We start from the raw sequence: 15364 nt of genomic DNA, 5'->3' as shown, positions 1-15364 counted from the left end.
TAACTAAAAGGGAATCTACATGTGCAAGTTCATTTACAGAGCTCTTGCCACCTATCCCCATGCATATCTACATGTAATTTAGTGGAAAGAAAAAAAACAGGTATTAGATTTCTTTGTATATTTTAGCCTGTTCAATTCTGTAAGTGGTGAATGATGTTGCAAATATAATTTGCTACTAATACAGACTACATTTTTGCAATTAAATAAATGAAAATATCTCAAAGGCAGGTGCCAAGAGGACAAAGCCAGGCTCTTTTCAGTGGTGCCCAGAGACAGAATGACCAGCAATGGCTATAAACTAAACCACAGTAAGTTCCAGCTCAACATGAGGAAGAACTTCTTTACACTGAGGTTGGCAGAGGACTGGAACAGGCTACTCGGGGAAGCATGAAGACACTCCAAACCCACTTGGACGTGTTCCTGTGTCACCTGCTCTAGGTGACCCTGCCTTGGCGGAAGATTGGACTGGATGACATCCAGAGGTCCTTCAAACACTGGTTCTGAGATTCTGGGAAGCCAAGCACTTCTACTCCACAGGAAAAGAAGTTCTGTAAGGACCAGCAATACAAGATGTCCAGGCTCACATGCTGAGCACACTGGACAGCAGGTACTTTAATTGCTTATCTGTTCTCTGCACTTCAATCACCTCATTTTATGTGTATAAATCAGAGGTTGGAAAAAACTATAATCCAGCTTACTGTTGCCTTTCCTTACTGGTGTCTTAATCCAATCAGCATCTCAAGTAAAATTAACTTTGTAATGATATTTTTTAATATTTAAACTAGCTACTTAGAAAAGTTCTTGTATACACATACACATACACATATATATTTACCATATATCCCAACAGAGAATGCACCAAACAATACAAATAAAGGGCATCCATAGCAACCATTTTTTAAGAAATTAAGAAAGTAATTGTCAAAGAGAATTTCCTGTGGATGTTCTCTTAACTGCCTTATTTCAAATGTAATTTTTCAGGCGGGATGAAAAGACAATTGGTTTTCCAACATCTATCATAAATTATTTTGGAATGGTACATAACCTGGTACATAACTTTCTCTCATTTTAATGGGCATTACTGATTAATTATATAAGCCATTAAGAGCACTTAAATCTCAAAGGCATCACTGCACAAACTGAAATTTCATTTAATTTTAAAGCAATTTGTTACCTCTACTAAATTTGAAAAATGTAGAAGTCAAGAAGATGCAAGATTTTGCAACAATTTCCTGTTGATAGGTAATTTTTTTTAAAGGAGTGTGGACTAATTAGGCTATTTTTGTAACTCTTCCTTACCATTCTATTTGACCATAATTGACTTTTTTGGCCCTCTGATCCAGCAGCTAGAGCCAGAATCTAGCAGAGTTCTAGCTGAAATCTGTGGTAATTCTATGAGTGCAGTCTGCAGGTTCAGGCCCTTCAAAGCTTCAGAGCACTCGACAACTCTTGGCACTGCCAAGACTGACAGACCTGACTAACTTAGTCACTCTACACAATGTTGGCTTCAAAATCAATTCACAAAATACCATCATGTGAGTTTTCCTGAAAGAAATATGAATCATGACTTCTAACAACAGCAGTTCACTTGGGCACTTTAGCAGCTGAGAAAACTGCTCTTCTACATACTCATTTTCCTTGTTGTCACATGTTTTACATTAGCAGTACATGCTCAAGAAGTCAAGTGAGGGAAGAGATGCCTCATGCAGTGCCTCTGTTTCAAATGAAGTCCTTGTCAGCAGTCAAGGACACATTTTTAGTCTTTTTAAAAACCATAAGATGTTTCAAAGCTAAATGAACACCATCTTCTGCAAAAGACAGCACTGCTACTTAAGAACTAGAGATAGACAAGTGAACTAGTGATAGATAGTAGACAACTCCTTTTTAGGACACAGAAGAACACTAAAGAGCACAACAGTCATAGTCCAAAACATCTGCTAGTTGTTGCTGTTAATAAAATGTCAGTACCTCCTGTTTCCAAGCACACAGTATGACAATACCTTTGTTACACATCTCCCTTGTCAGGACTCATTCTTTACTAAGAAAATAATTCTGGAATGAAATTCAGATAACTGGATGTAGGCTGAAAAGGCAACCATGAATAAATTTTTGCTTTTGTCATTACGAGAAAAGAACAAAAACCAAAACAAACAACAAAAGAAAAAGAGAGGGGGAGAGAGAGGGAGAGATAAAGGGCTTCAAATTCAATTTCTACTGTTTGCACTGGAGCACATTTTACAATATTGAATTCACAAGAAAATATTGTTAAATGCCTTCTGCCCCTTACTCCACAGACTTCTAAAGCTAAAGGCTCTCAGTGAAGCAATAAAACTCCGGTCACATTAGTCTCTTTCTGTTTGAGATAAAAAGCAAGACTATAGAAAGATCTGTGGCATCCAGTAGATTGTTAACAGTCTCTTTTGTGACCTTTCCATCTAAAAGTACCACCACATGCCCTACATCATGAATTAGAAGGGGATTTCTTGCCTTCATTCTTCCTCCTGTTCCTAATTTCAGAACAGGAATGACAAACTAATTAAATTTCAATTTAAACAGCAACTTTGTATGGTAATACTTACCTTTGCATATGTATGTAATATTCTCCCATGACTGATCTATTTTACATTCTGAAAAATTCCTGTCTCCGTTGAAATAATATCCTTCTTTGCAGTGATAGTACACTCTGCTCCGCAGAGTGGTAGAGTTGTCCCAGGTCATCGTCGTGTGTGGAATCAGCAAAGGTTTGCCACAGTCTATTTCTGGAACAGAGAAAAAAGGAAGACAAACCTTGAAATGAAAATACAAAGGCAAGACAAAGTGTTAAAAATGGAAGAATGAACTCTTTCAGCAAGTTACACTTCACTTTTTTCCACTTCTTAGAGATTTCTAAAAATCAGGCCAGCTCATCAGAGCACAGAATTTTGTGGCTGAAGACTTTCTAGCAGGGTGCAGCATTTATCCTACAATATGACCCATAAAATAAAACCAAGTGTCTTGATTAGAAGTGGAGAGCAAGGATATTTAAGCAAATTTTTATGAATAAGTCTATCTTCCCACAACACTCTCTTATCCTCCACATGCTATTTATCCCTATATTTTACCTACCATTAGTAACAGTAGATATTAAAAAAGACATTCGGTCCAAGGAGTGTCATGAAACAACAGCATCAAGAAGGTTATGTTCCTTTGTCAGTGGATTTAATTCAGGTTTTGAAAAAAGATGCTGCTACAGACAAGATGAATGACCAATTCTGAGGGAAAATTTGACAGATTATGCAAACCACTTGCAGGTAATTAGAAAGCAGGGATAATGAACTAATAATTTAATTCATTTGCTCTGGTTTTGTGGGCCGCATAATAAAAACAGGGAACAAAAAATTAGAAGTGAAGATCAAATAGAGGGAACAGTATTATTTAGGGTAAAATCTGCTTTTCAATTCACAGTGAATGTTGTACCTGAAGAAAATATTCTAAACCACTTCAGTTATAAGAAGCAAACACTCTAAGAATTAAAATCTTACCCTCATTAAAGCCTATATGGAGCAAACAAATTTTTTTTAACTGTTCAGTAATTTTAAGTGATTCTAAAATGCTCTCAAAAAAAACCCAAAAAAGTAAAAACCAAAGCTTATAGAATCATGAGCTGTATAACCTTTAAAGAAAAATTTAAACATATGTGTTTAATAATGGGCAATATATCCACCATCATGACTACCTTCCTCTCCATACAGCAATGAGTATGGATGAGTATAGTTTATCTACTATAAATCATCAGAACAAGCCTTGGAATAACTAATGTACATGCAAGCATGTGCTTAACTCATAGAAGGACAGTATGTGACAAGACACAAACAATCCTGCTCTTCCAGCTACCTGCCCATGGCCATTCTGTAAGCAGACTGAAATGCAGAAGCACATTCTTGTGTAACACTGAAAACTTTCCACTTAGACTCATGACACAGAATAAGAATATTAAAGGTCATTCTAAAAGTAGAGAGTGGTTATAAAATACACATGGAGCATTCAAAAAAAAATACTACATTTGATTGCAATAAACTGAAAGCTTGATCCTACTGGATCAAGCTGAAAAGATATTTCTTGCCCAACAAATGGAAAAGTGAACCTGTGCAAATGTAAAAACTGACTAAAGTGTATAATATTCTAAGGTCTCCTAATTAAGAAGATGAGCCCAGATTTAAAAAAAAAAAAACAAAAACAGAAGAGTTTTTTTTTAAAATGTACCTCTGTGTTTCATCTTACTGATGGAGCTCATTACGCTACATTCTTCCAAATCTGTAAGAGCGCTATAAGAGACTTGACTCATCTCAAATAGCAACAGCATGTCTGAGGATTCAAAATTTGCAAAATTTGTCAAAATACAGGAATTCTGAAGGTAAGTTAATAACTAACAGCAGTTTGATTTCTGATAGCAGCTTCAATGGCTATCAGAAAAATAGAGTGGATATTGAACTGGAAAAACGTCAGCAATTTAGGCTGTATTTTCATCTCATGCTAATCCCAACGCTTGACATGCCTTGGGATTATGTTCTTGGAATGTTAACTTTTAACAAAATTTTGCAACTTCATTAGCAACACAGATTAAAAAAAAATCCAAAAAAACCAACCCTGTTCAATATATGGTTTTTGTTTTGTGACAACTTTCTATGCCAGAACATTGTATAAACTGAATGCTCAAAGAGGATGACCGATATTTTTTACAGTGATTTAAATGGTATCTATGTTAAATAAATCTGAAGGCAGACTTTATTTACCTTTGCACACCAAATCAGGGCCATCCCACTGTCCTTTGGCATTGCAGACTGCAGTGTGACTGCTGCCTGCCATCAGGTAACCATGATCACACTTGTAAGTAACTTCACTTCTGTATGTGGTCCCACCCACAGATGTTGTGGCATGTGAAACAGGAGGTGGAACCCCACAGTCCACACCTGAGGAGATGAAGGAAGAGGAAGACAGACCTGTTAGTCAACCAGCAAGAGCAACGACAGCTGCACTCACATAAATATTTCTTTCATCTTCACCAGCTAACCCTCTTCTCCTGTAGCAATGCAACACTTCCTCAGGTGCTCTGCAATATTCCTATTATGACTGACAGTGCTGTAGCTACTCCAAACATCTGCTTCCAAATAAAAGGACCAACAACACTTTCCTATCTTTCTCTCAGAATACCATGCTAAATCTGTTACTCCCTCCTCAGTCTAGCTGTTGTATAGAGAAAAGTCCTGGTTTTCTTCTAAATCTTTAGACTCTCCTGCTTTGACAAACCTGATTACATCTGATAAGGTGGCTCTATACCATTGGCAATGAGCAACACTCAAAGGAAGGCCGATGAGCAGAAACTGCCTTTAGAAAGCAGAACTTTAAAAAGTGCACGAAAGCTGTAAAAATGAAAAACCATAGAAAAGGTTACAACATATAATACAAAAGTTTCCTGTTAAGGCAAGAGTCTACATAAGGCTTAAGCAAAGAAGTCAACATGCACACACACACACACAAAAATATGAAGAACTTGTTCAAGGTACATTTACTAGTATTAAAAAAAAAATAAAAAATCAGACTTGCTGGTTTTACAAGAGAAGTCCTAATTGAAAACCAGGAAAAGAGCTTGCAATACAAGGAGGAAGTAAGCTTGACATTTCAGACTTTCAGCTGTTTCTTGGTTTATCATGTATTTTATTTCAATTAACTATGTGCTAAGAAAGTCTGACCTGACCTCCTGTTTGATTGTAGAAATTTAAAAAAAACATACAAAAAACAAACTTTTGAAAAACATTAGCAAAATACAAATATATCAACAACTCGCAAGAATTGCATTGCACAATCTTTCCCTAGGGTCTGCTTGAGACTCGAGGCACTCCCTATTTGTTTTCAAATTCATTGTCCTTTATTTATATTGGGGGGTGGGGGGGAAGTGTTACTTGCATTGTTTTATAATTGTTTTATCTTTTCCTTCTTATGAATTTCTTGTGACGGTATTTTGTTTTTCCTAGCCACATTGTTTTAGTGCCCTTATTTTAATTTATTCACTTCCCATAAATGTTACATTTCTATCCATTCTCAGAGGGAAAAAAAATGAGAAAGCGAAAGAATTGGAAACCATGAGGACTGTTGTCATTTCAGAGAAAGAAAAAACTCTCTTCACTGAGTGACAGTGGCAATTTCCAGGATGACAATTCTCCCCTGTAGAACTGCTACACACAGTGTATCTTCTGCTAGCTAGCACTTCAAGTAGCAATGAACTCGTACAAAGGCTAACTACTCATGGGAACACAAAAAGAATCATGCACCCATAAGCAGTAATATTGCCAGAAAATGGATGATTAGAACACCAAAGCAAGTGTACATTTTAAAGACAGTCATAGGAAACTTAACGCTTCAGGGATGTGGAAGTGTTTGTTCACACACAAATGCTCTTAAAATTACGGAGACTACCCAGAGTTGTGGAATGCTATGATGCCTCTCTTTTGCATCTACAGCAAACTTTCAGACAAAACTTCTCAAGGTGTCAGGAAAATTGATGTCTTCATGAGAGGTCAGTGATGCTTTCCAATTCAGTAGCCATTAAATGCTAAAGAAATCTAGTTGTCTTCTGTAAGCCTCAGCTCACAGGCAGAAGGACACACTGCAGTGTCTGTAAAAATGCAGGGACCAGCACCAAAAATGTCACTACACTAAAGGAAAAGGTAAACAATAACATGTCCTTTTACTGTCTTCTTTTTCTTCAAATAACCAGATCTTGAAAAAACATTTCATTCAGATTGTAGAAACAGTCTACTATCTTCACAAACACACTTCCCATGCATGAAGCCCCTTAATGAAGAATTTAAGAAAGATTTAAGACTCTTCACCTTTACAGCTTAAAGTGGCAGGTTCCCAAGTTTCATTTGCAGTGCAGTATGAGAACATTCCTTCATTGCTGTAAAACCCTTCTTGACACTCATAATGAACTGCACTTCCTGGTAGCAAGCTGTAGTTCCCCACAATGTAGCCATGCTTCATTTCAGGAGGGGAACCACATCCGATTTCTGCAAAGAGACTGGGTTGAAAGGTCTCACAGTACATAAATCACAACACCTGACCGCTTTAAAATTAGCTGAACTAGATGGTCACATCACAAAATACACCCGATCTGATGAATCAGAGGGGTTGCCAAAGGGGTAGAATATTAGATTTGAAGAATTGTCCTGGCCATAGTTGGAGGAACACAGGGAAGCAGTTATTGAGCTACACCCTTACTAACATACAACTGGAGCCATTCACAACACCAAAGATGAGACACTACAATGTGATGGTTCTTTGTGTGGGCCAGTCTCATTACAGCAATGGCTGAATGATACTTCAGCATCAGAGGAAAATATCAGACGCCAGTGCACAGCTTTATTTCCCTGTGCACGGGAAAAATGAAGCACTCTGCAGTGGATAAATTGAAAAGAACTGTTCTGCCCTCCAAATGCTTCATCTCATTGAAAAAGCCTGCATACAAAAGCCGCACTCCTCCAGCACATCTGTTTGGACAGGGCTCCCTTGTGCAACTCTGCAAGAAACACAATCGATACAGACACTCTACTTCACCAAATACAGAGGAGCAAGTCAGTGAGATAAGAAGCAGGGTTATCAGCAATTCTGGCAAATACAGCGGCGCACTCCACTCAGAAAAGCTGAACTCTTACGGGCTGTTAGTTTACTGATGGTTCTGGCAATAATTCAGAAATAAAAGCTGAATATAATCTAGGCAGCTCCTTCCACCTGGGACGCCTGTGTTCATTATATGCTCTGATATCCACAGCTTACACTGCTATCAGTTTGCATCTGTGAAAATTGACACTAAAGATGGATTTTTAAAATGGAAACTTGGTTTTGGTTGAGTTTTTTTTTGTTATGGCAACATAAACAGAACCATTTATTTATGCAGGTGGCATAGTATGTAATAAATAGCTAAATAGTTGTTTTCGTATTTCTCTCCCCTTGGTTTTTTTCATTCATCTAAGCTCTCTTATCAGATACTTAGTCTCTCTTCTCTTCCCCTTTATGGGGTGTGATTATATAAACAACTGGATTACAACACACTTCCTTTCTACTCCGAAACTAACTACATTACTTTCATAACATTATCAAGCTTCTGTGACCCAGCACATCTGAAGCACTGCTGAGAACCTGTAGGAATATCTGGCGTTGACTCTGGGATCCTGACATCACTGGAACAAACTGAATACAAGAAGAGAAAAAAAATCATACAGGAAGCAAAGTCCAGAGAAAGGGTTTCTGCCCTGGAGAAGCTCAGGCCAGAACAGGCACTACACTATGGTTCAACATGTGATTTTATATGCTAGCAAAAACAGCATCCAAAGACTCTCACCTTTGCATGAAACTCTGTTTCCATCTTGATGAAAAGAATGGTCTCCAGTTTCTAATTTATAACCATCATTGCAGTAACACATGTAGCTTCCTTCTGTATTCACACACCTTGCATTGCGACCACACAGTCCAGACTCCTCACATTCATCTATATCTAAAATTCCAGAGAAAAGTAGATGCACTTCACAGTAGGTTGGGTTTTTTTTTCATTAAATAATATAGGGCCCAAGCGGAACTCTTTCATGAAGAATTCTACATAGCTTCTCACAGCTCTTCTAGGAAAACAAAGGAGTTTATCATTGTCTCATCTTCAACCATCTAGAAAGAGGACTCTTGCAATTTTGAACTAGATAGCTAGTTGAAAGCTTGCTATCTTTAGAATTACTGCTGGTTTACTTGACAAATAGTTTCCAATGTTATATGATGTTCAAACAATTCCAGAAAAATCCTGTATTTGGACATCTCTTCAACAGTTACAACAGTTCATCAGTAACAAGGGACTGGCTAATATTCTACACTAAACACAAAAATTACAGTCTGGGGAATGTTAAGTATCATCCTATTTTGTTAATCTAGCTGCTGCTGCTTCTTAAAAGATCGTTTGAATGAGACAGTGAAGCAATGATTTGTAACATGTCAGAGTTCCAAATGGAACTAATTCATAGCTGTTAGGACCCTGGAAGTCAAACAAGCACATCAACAACAAATAGTTCTCTGATACAGTGTCAGAAAAGAAGTTCTACAGTGATGGGCAAAAAAATACTTGTGCAGTAGAAAATTAAGTTCCGGATTTGTCATGCTCAGGATTCTTTGTGATGTCTACCTGTACAGTTCGTGCCATCATTGGGAATAAATGTCTTGTTGTTGTTGGAGGCTCGGTATCCATCAAGGCAAACACAGTAAAAACTTCCATGTGTATTATGACACAGTGTATGATTTCCACAGATCTTGCTGGCTCCAATCTGGCATTCATCTTTATCTGTCAGTACATGTGGAAAACATCAGAGAGAGATTAAGAAATGTGGGGTGCCCTCCCCCCTTCACTCACACACAAGTAACCAGACTTCTCCTTACTGATTTCCTTTATAAATTATTTGGGATGTAAACACTGCTGGTAAGCTGGAGAACAACAGAAATGGTTGTCCCTGGATGAAAATGTGAAAACACTTCATGACACAGCTTAAATTGACCTAAGAGTTTAAGAGCTGCTGAAACCAGAGGGCCCTGGTCTCTCCTTCCACTCTTCCTTATGGCATATACAAGCACAGCTACAGTCTGGGTAGAGAATGGATCAAGAGCAGCCCTGCCAAGAAGGATTTGGGGGTGCTGGGGGTGAGAGTCTGGACATGACCCAGCCATGTGCACTCCCAGCCCAGCCAAACGTGTCCTGGGCTGCATCCAAAGCAGCGTGGGCAGCAGGGGAGAGAGGGGATTCTGTCCCTCTGCTCTGCTCTGGTGAGACCCCACCTGGAACCCTGCATCCAGCTCTGGGGGCCCAGCACAGGAAGGAGATGGACCTGCTGGGGCAAGTCCAATGCAGGCCATGAAGATAACAGTTGGCTGAAGCACCTCTCTCACAAGGAAAGGGTGAAGGGATTGGGGGTTGCTCAGTCTAGAAAAGAGAAGGCTCTGGGAGCCCTTATTATGGCCCTCCAGTACCTAAAGGGTACTGGACTTTCAAGAAAGCTGGAGAGGGGACTTTGGACAACATCCTGTAGTGCTAGGACAAGGGGGAATTGCTTTCAACTGAAAGAGGATGGATTTAGATTTGGTATTATGAAGAAATTCATCATTGTGAGAATACCAAGGCACTGGAACAGGTTGCCCAGAGAAGTTGAGGATGCCCCAGTGCCCAATCCCTGAAAGTGTTCAAGGCCACTTGGATGGAGCTCTGAGCAACTTGGTCTTGTAGAAGCTGTCCCTGGCCATGGAAAGGGGGTTGGAACTGTGTGATTTTTAAGGTCCCTTCAAACTTGAAGCATTCTATGATTCTGTGTTTTTTGTACAGCAAGACACCTGAACTCTGTGCAGGATCCAGCAGCTGCCAGTGCTTTGTGAAAGAAAGGTAAGAGATGGAGAGCAGGAGATCGTTGGTGAGGGACCACCCCCTTTAAGCACTGGTAAGCTGTTACAGACACTGAGACACAGCATTTGACATTGTTCTTTGATGCACATTTTGATTCATACGTATAAAACGGTCTAAGAAGGATACTATCAGTGACAGTAAAAAAACGTTAAACACTTATGAACATGAAGAAGTCTTTTGGTGAGGAAAAACAATCCAAATATATTCTGTGGGAAATTCTGCCAAGAAATGACACAGTTTTTAGCCTGCTTTGAAGAACTCATTGAAACTACTTGAGAAGGAGCATTTTAGGAATTCACAGAGTTTCTTTCCATTTTGTAAACAGGCAGCCTACCTTGACAATGGGTTCTTCCATTGCCTACAAATCCATAATTGCAGATGCAAACACTTTTTCCTCCACTTTGCTGACATGTTGCATGAATGTGGCAAGTTGCACAGACATCAGGAATGGATCTGTTCACAATTGCTTTAAGGACAAAAAACCACAATTACCTTTTTTGTAAAATACCTTGTGGCATGGTAGGATAACCAGCACAGAATTCAAAGTGGAGATAAAATCCAGTCTGAAACACACAGATAGACTACTATGTACCCCAATCTCATTTTGAAACTTGCAGGAAAACCCCAGCTATTGTATGAAAAGACTAAAGATGAAAAATAAACAGAAAAGATTCAACAAATAACTACACTGAGCATTTTTGTTCATCCTTCTCTGACAACAAGGAAAAGAGCTCTTCAGCTATCAGAAAGGTTTAGAAGGTATATAGTAAGCAGCTCTACCCAATATTATTAATCTTTTCTCCATATGCATTTGTTTCTCTTTTGTCTTTATTTCTGTTTCCTCTGCTTTGTTGTGGTTTTTTCTGTTATTTACACATAGACATTTGGGATACTTATCAATCTGTTTGTATCATGTGTCAGTATAGTAAAAGCGTTATTCAAAAAAATGTTGAGAATGCTGCCAGGAGTAAAATGACTTATAGTAAAGTAATTTTAGAAATTAATTTATATTAAATGTGGTTGAGAAGCACACAACCTAATTTACTACAGTTTGACAGGGCTTTAAATATACATAAAATTAGAATAAACTATAAATTTGTTCTCTTCTTTGTATTCATACTTTCAGGGCATTAGGTTCACTTTCCTCCATTTTCCTGATAAGCTGTTTTTATTATCACACATACCCTCACTTTCCAAATGACTTATGTCAGCATAGATGACATTTAATGTAGATGAAACATGCTTATGTTAACACCTTTTTATATTTTAAGATAAAGAACTAATACTGCACAAGCTGATGTCTGATGGTGCTTGACAGAAGTATGGAATTTTTTTACTTTTCTAAGATAGCTGAAATTGATAAGAATACTAACATCACTGTATATTTAGCTTGTCTGACAAAATTTTGACCACTCTACAATGTCTAAATACACAACCGGAAGGAGAAGGCAGCTGAACACTCTAGTATTTTTATGCATCAAATTTATCTCTGTGATAAAACTGCCCTTCCACATGTGCAGGGTGTCAGTTTTACTCACAGTGCATTTATGAGTTCCTTCAGACTGTGGAAAACATTGCAGAATCCTACTCCTAATTATCCAGGTTTTTATATACTTGTGTGCATGCGTGTTTCTGATACGAACAGAAAACAGAAACTGTCAGCATGCGACGGCAGCCAACACAGATGAGAAAACTGAATTTAAAAACAGCCACGGAGAGAACTTTCTTACAATATCTCCATCTTTTGATAAGACATGGGAGTATCGTCCTCAGACTGTTGCTTCAGGAGATTAAAAAAAACGTGTTTCCACCCTCTGCCTCCCCTTACTACTACAGTTGAAATTTTATTACTTCTTTGTCCTTCACAACGCCCAATTTATCATGCCAGCACTACAGTCACCTCAGTGTTTTGGTCCTGCCCATGTGTTCCCCCAGGCGCGGCTCCCGCCGTGGCAAGGCCCTCTCGGCCCGGCAGGACACGAGGTCGCTGCCACCAGCTCCGCAGCAGGTGTCGAGGAGAGACCCAGCCGGCGCCAAGGACCGCACCCACCACGGCCACCTCTGCCTCCGCCGCCCGGGTGCCATCACCGCCACCTCGGGATGCTCCGCCACCATCACCGTGGGACGCTCGGACGTGCACACCAGCATGGGCTGCCCCCAACACCACCACCACCACCAGGAGATCCTCCACCACTACCAGCAAGGTCTGTCCGGCTCCCAGCTCCAGCTGGCAGTCCCCCCGCCCGGCCGCACTCACCCCGCGGCCGCCCCGCGCAGCGCGGCAGCGCCAGCAGCAGCAGCAGCGGCAGCAGCGGCCCCGGGGCCCGGCCCATGTTCCCTCCGCCACCGCGCCCTCGGTGCTGCACGGCCCCGGTGCCTCTGCATGGCCCTGAGGGCGGAGGGAGGGACGGGCAGAGCCCTCGGCCCCGGGAGGAGGGCGGGACGCCCTTATCGCCGCCGCCGCGCCCTCGGGCCCCGCCGGGGCTTTCACCCTCAGCGAGGCCCCTTTCCTCCCCGGCCCCACTGCCCGCAAAACACTCTCTTTTCTTCCCTTTTTTTCTTATTTTCCTTTTTTGTTTTCTTTTCCTCTCTTCCCTGGCACAACCCCTTTCCTTCCCCGGGACGCCGCCTCTGCCCCGGCCAGGCAGGTGGCAAGGCTGATAAGGGCTGCCGCTGTCCGTAGCCCGGGGGCGGGGGGAGAAACGGATGGTAGGATTATTTGTGATTCCCGGGAAGGGCGGCTGGACAGACACACCTGTTCGAACGTGGGAGCTGTAAGCTCGGCAAGCGGGGCCGAGCAGCTCCGCGTGTCCCCGGCGGGAGCGCCGCAGCCGCGCCCCGGCACAGAGCTGGAGCATCAGTCCCGCCTTGTACGGAGCTGGTGCAGCAGTGCACTGCCAGCCCTCAGTGCTCCAAATAAAGTAAAGCTTTCTCACTGCAGGCCTTAGACGCCGCTCAGGTGAATTCCCAGACGTCGGGTTTAGACAGAACCAGTAGCGCTGTCTAAAAGAGTTTTCTGCTGTAGAAGAGAAGCAGTAGCCCTAGCGCTCATAGTTCTCCTCATTCGCGTCTGTGAGCTTGCATTTTAGAAAGCTGCATAAACTTACTTTCATCTAAAAATGCAGTTGCTCAGTTATCACAATAGACGAGTGCCATGGTGAGGAATCGCGGAAGCCTAACACAAAAGTATAATTAGGCATATTTGATAAGTCTAATGAGGTTCCTGAAGAAGTTTTGCTCATGTGCTATGGTGACTTTTTATTAATGCCCTTGAATGCTAAGTCTTCCCAGTCCTCTATCACCACTACTTTTAAGTGATATAACCTGACCTTTTACTGCTGTATTAACAACAAACACCAAATTATCGTGTCTGATTTCAAGGAACGCAAACCCCAGTTCCATTGAATTACCAGCTTTATTGATTTATTTACCTAAGTTGCTCTCTTCCAGTTTTTGGTTTGTTGTTTTTTGGTTGTTTTTTTGGGGTTTTCTGTCTGGGGTTTTTTGTTTGTTTGTTTGTTTGTTTGTTTGTTGGTTGTTTGGTTTGGGTTTTTTAATTTCTGTTCTGCCTACTTAAGCATGTATACATTTTTAATCAGTTTCTGCTATGTTTATTCATCTTGACCAGATTCTTCAGTAGCAGCCAGTTACATACAAGTGATCCTGCTTTTGGACATACACACTACAGATGTCATTACTGCATATTTCTCCCTTAAAATTACAGAAATCAGAAGCATGCATTCTCAGTGGTGGTAAGTAGCTTATCATTATAAGGAATGGTTCAGAGAGCAATTGTTCTGCACAACATATTAAAATGGTTTGGAAATTAAAATTTTCCTCTTCCGTGGCAGCCCACTGTATAGCAGACATACTAATCACTGCAATTTCTACTGTTCCTTTCATATAAAGTAGTGGAAGCAACTTTTTATAATTATAAACACCTCATGCAGCAAACAGGAAAATATTTTTGGCACAAAGCCTGAAGAAATACATCATATTTATAAAGAGAACAAATTAAAAATTGTAATAGAAATATTCTTTAAAGAAAGTAGCAATGATATGTATCAGCTGAAAGAAGTACAGGACCTAGACTGGAACTAACCCCCTTGGTATGTTCCTGTCTATCGTGCCTCAAACAGACAATTAATTGCTGTTTAAGACATACTTCAGAACCAAATAATTAAACTACACACAAAGGCTACTTTAAATTCAATGCATGGTAATAAGAAATAAATGTCCAAAGATGTTGAGAGGCTATTTGTTCTGTTTTCTGCTCTACGACAAAGTCAGCTCTATGATTCCTGACATACTTGTCTAACTTGCTCCTTATGCTGAGAATGATGTAGAATTCACAGCATTTCCAAAGAATCTCTTCCACTGCTTCAAACTGTGGGTTTGAACCCACCAGTGCAATTCATCACAGATCACTTATGCCCTGAGGTCACCTGCCCAAGCCATAGCTAATTGGTACAGAAAGATAAAGATTCAGGAGGGTAAGGCAGACCAGTGTCCCAAAATGCTGATCCATAACATCTTGGGCAACTCTTGCTTGTTTCATGGAAAAATATCTCTAATGAAAACACAGACTAATATCTACTTACATTTTCTGTTCTGGACAGGATAAAAATTTTAATATTTTCCTTGTCAAACCTAAAGGAAGCCTAGTTTGTAATTACAGTGTTTCCTTCATCCCTAACATTAAATTACCCAGATATGTATGGTATAATGTAATACTGGTATGTACCAGTATTTGCCTCAATTTTTCTTCTTCATGAAAAGAAAATAGTTATTATGGTCAAAGTAATTAAATTAATCCTGAGATACTTGGAAGTCTCCTGTGCATTTTTAGCTTGCAAGCATCTCAATGCAGATAACTGAAAATCAGAAGGACAAGCTAGATTA

At 40.1% G+C, this 15364-nt stretch overlaps 1 protein-coding gene across 5 annotated transcripts in view; it reads right to left on the bottom strand.

Annotated features, from left to right (window-relative positions):
* The window catches only part of SUSD1 (sushi domain containing 1), a 41931-nt gene extending 28517 nt beyond the window's left edge, over positions 1 to 13414 (bottom strand). For 3 of the 5 annotated variants that reach the window (XR_009276215.1, XM_058827626.1, XM_058827628.1), the window contains exons 1-7: positions 12720 to 13414; positions 10797 to 10928; positions 9200 to 9355; positions 8378 to 8530; positions 6870 to 7046; positions 4773 to 4949; positions 2580 to 2759 (exon numbers count right to left, since the gene is read on the bottom strand). Coding sequence is in view for 4 of the 5 variants with exons in the window: in XM_058827626.1 (XP_058683609.1) it covers positions 2580 to 2759; positions 4773 to 4949; positions 6870 to 7046; positions 8378 to 8530; positions 9200 to 9355; positions 10797 to 10928; positions 12720 to 13320 (1576 nt within the window). In the remaining variant the exon portion in view is untranslated. Of the gene's footprint in view, positions 1 to 2579; positions 2760 to 4772; positions 4950 to 6869; positions 7047 to 8377; positions 8531 to 9199; positions 9356 to 10796; positions 10929 to 12000; positions 12027 to 12719 lie in introns of those variants that run through there. The other 2 variants (XM_058827629.1, XM_058827627.1) reach the window with 2 other exon arrangements.
* Between the last annotated feature and the right edge of the window lie 1950 nt (positions 13415 to 15364).

This window comes from Poecile atricapillus, chromosome Z (assembly GCF_030490865.1).
Source record: "Poecile atricapillus isolate bPoeAtr1 chromosome Z, bPoeAtr1.hap1, whole genome shotgun sequence".
NCBI classification, from domain to species: domain Eukaryota; kingdom Metazoa; phylum Chordata; class Aves; order Passeriformes; family Paridae; genus Poecile; species Poecile atricapillus.
This window is presented reverse-complemented; position numbering and strand designations above follow the sequence as displayed.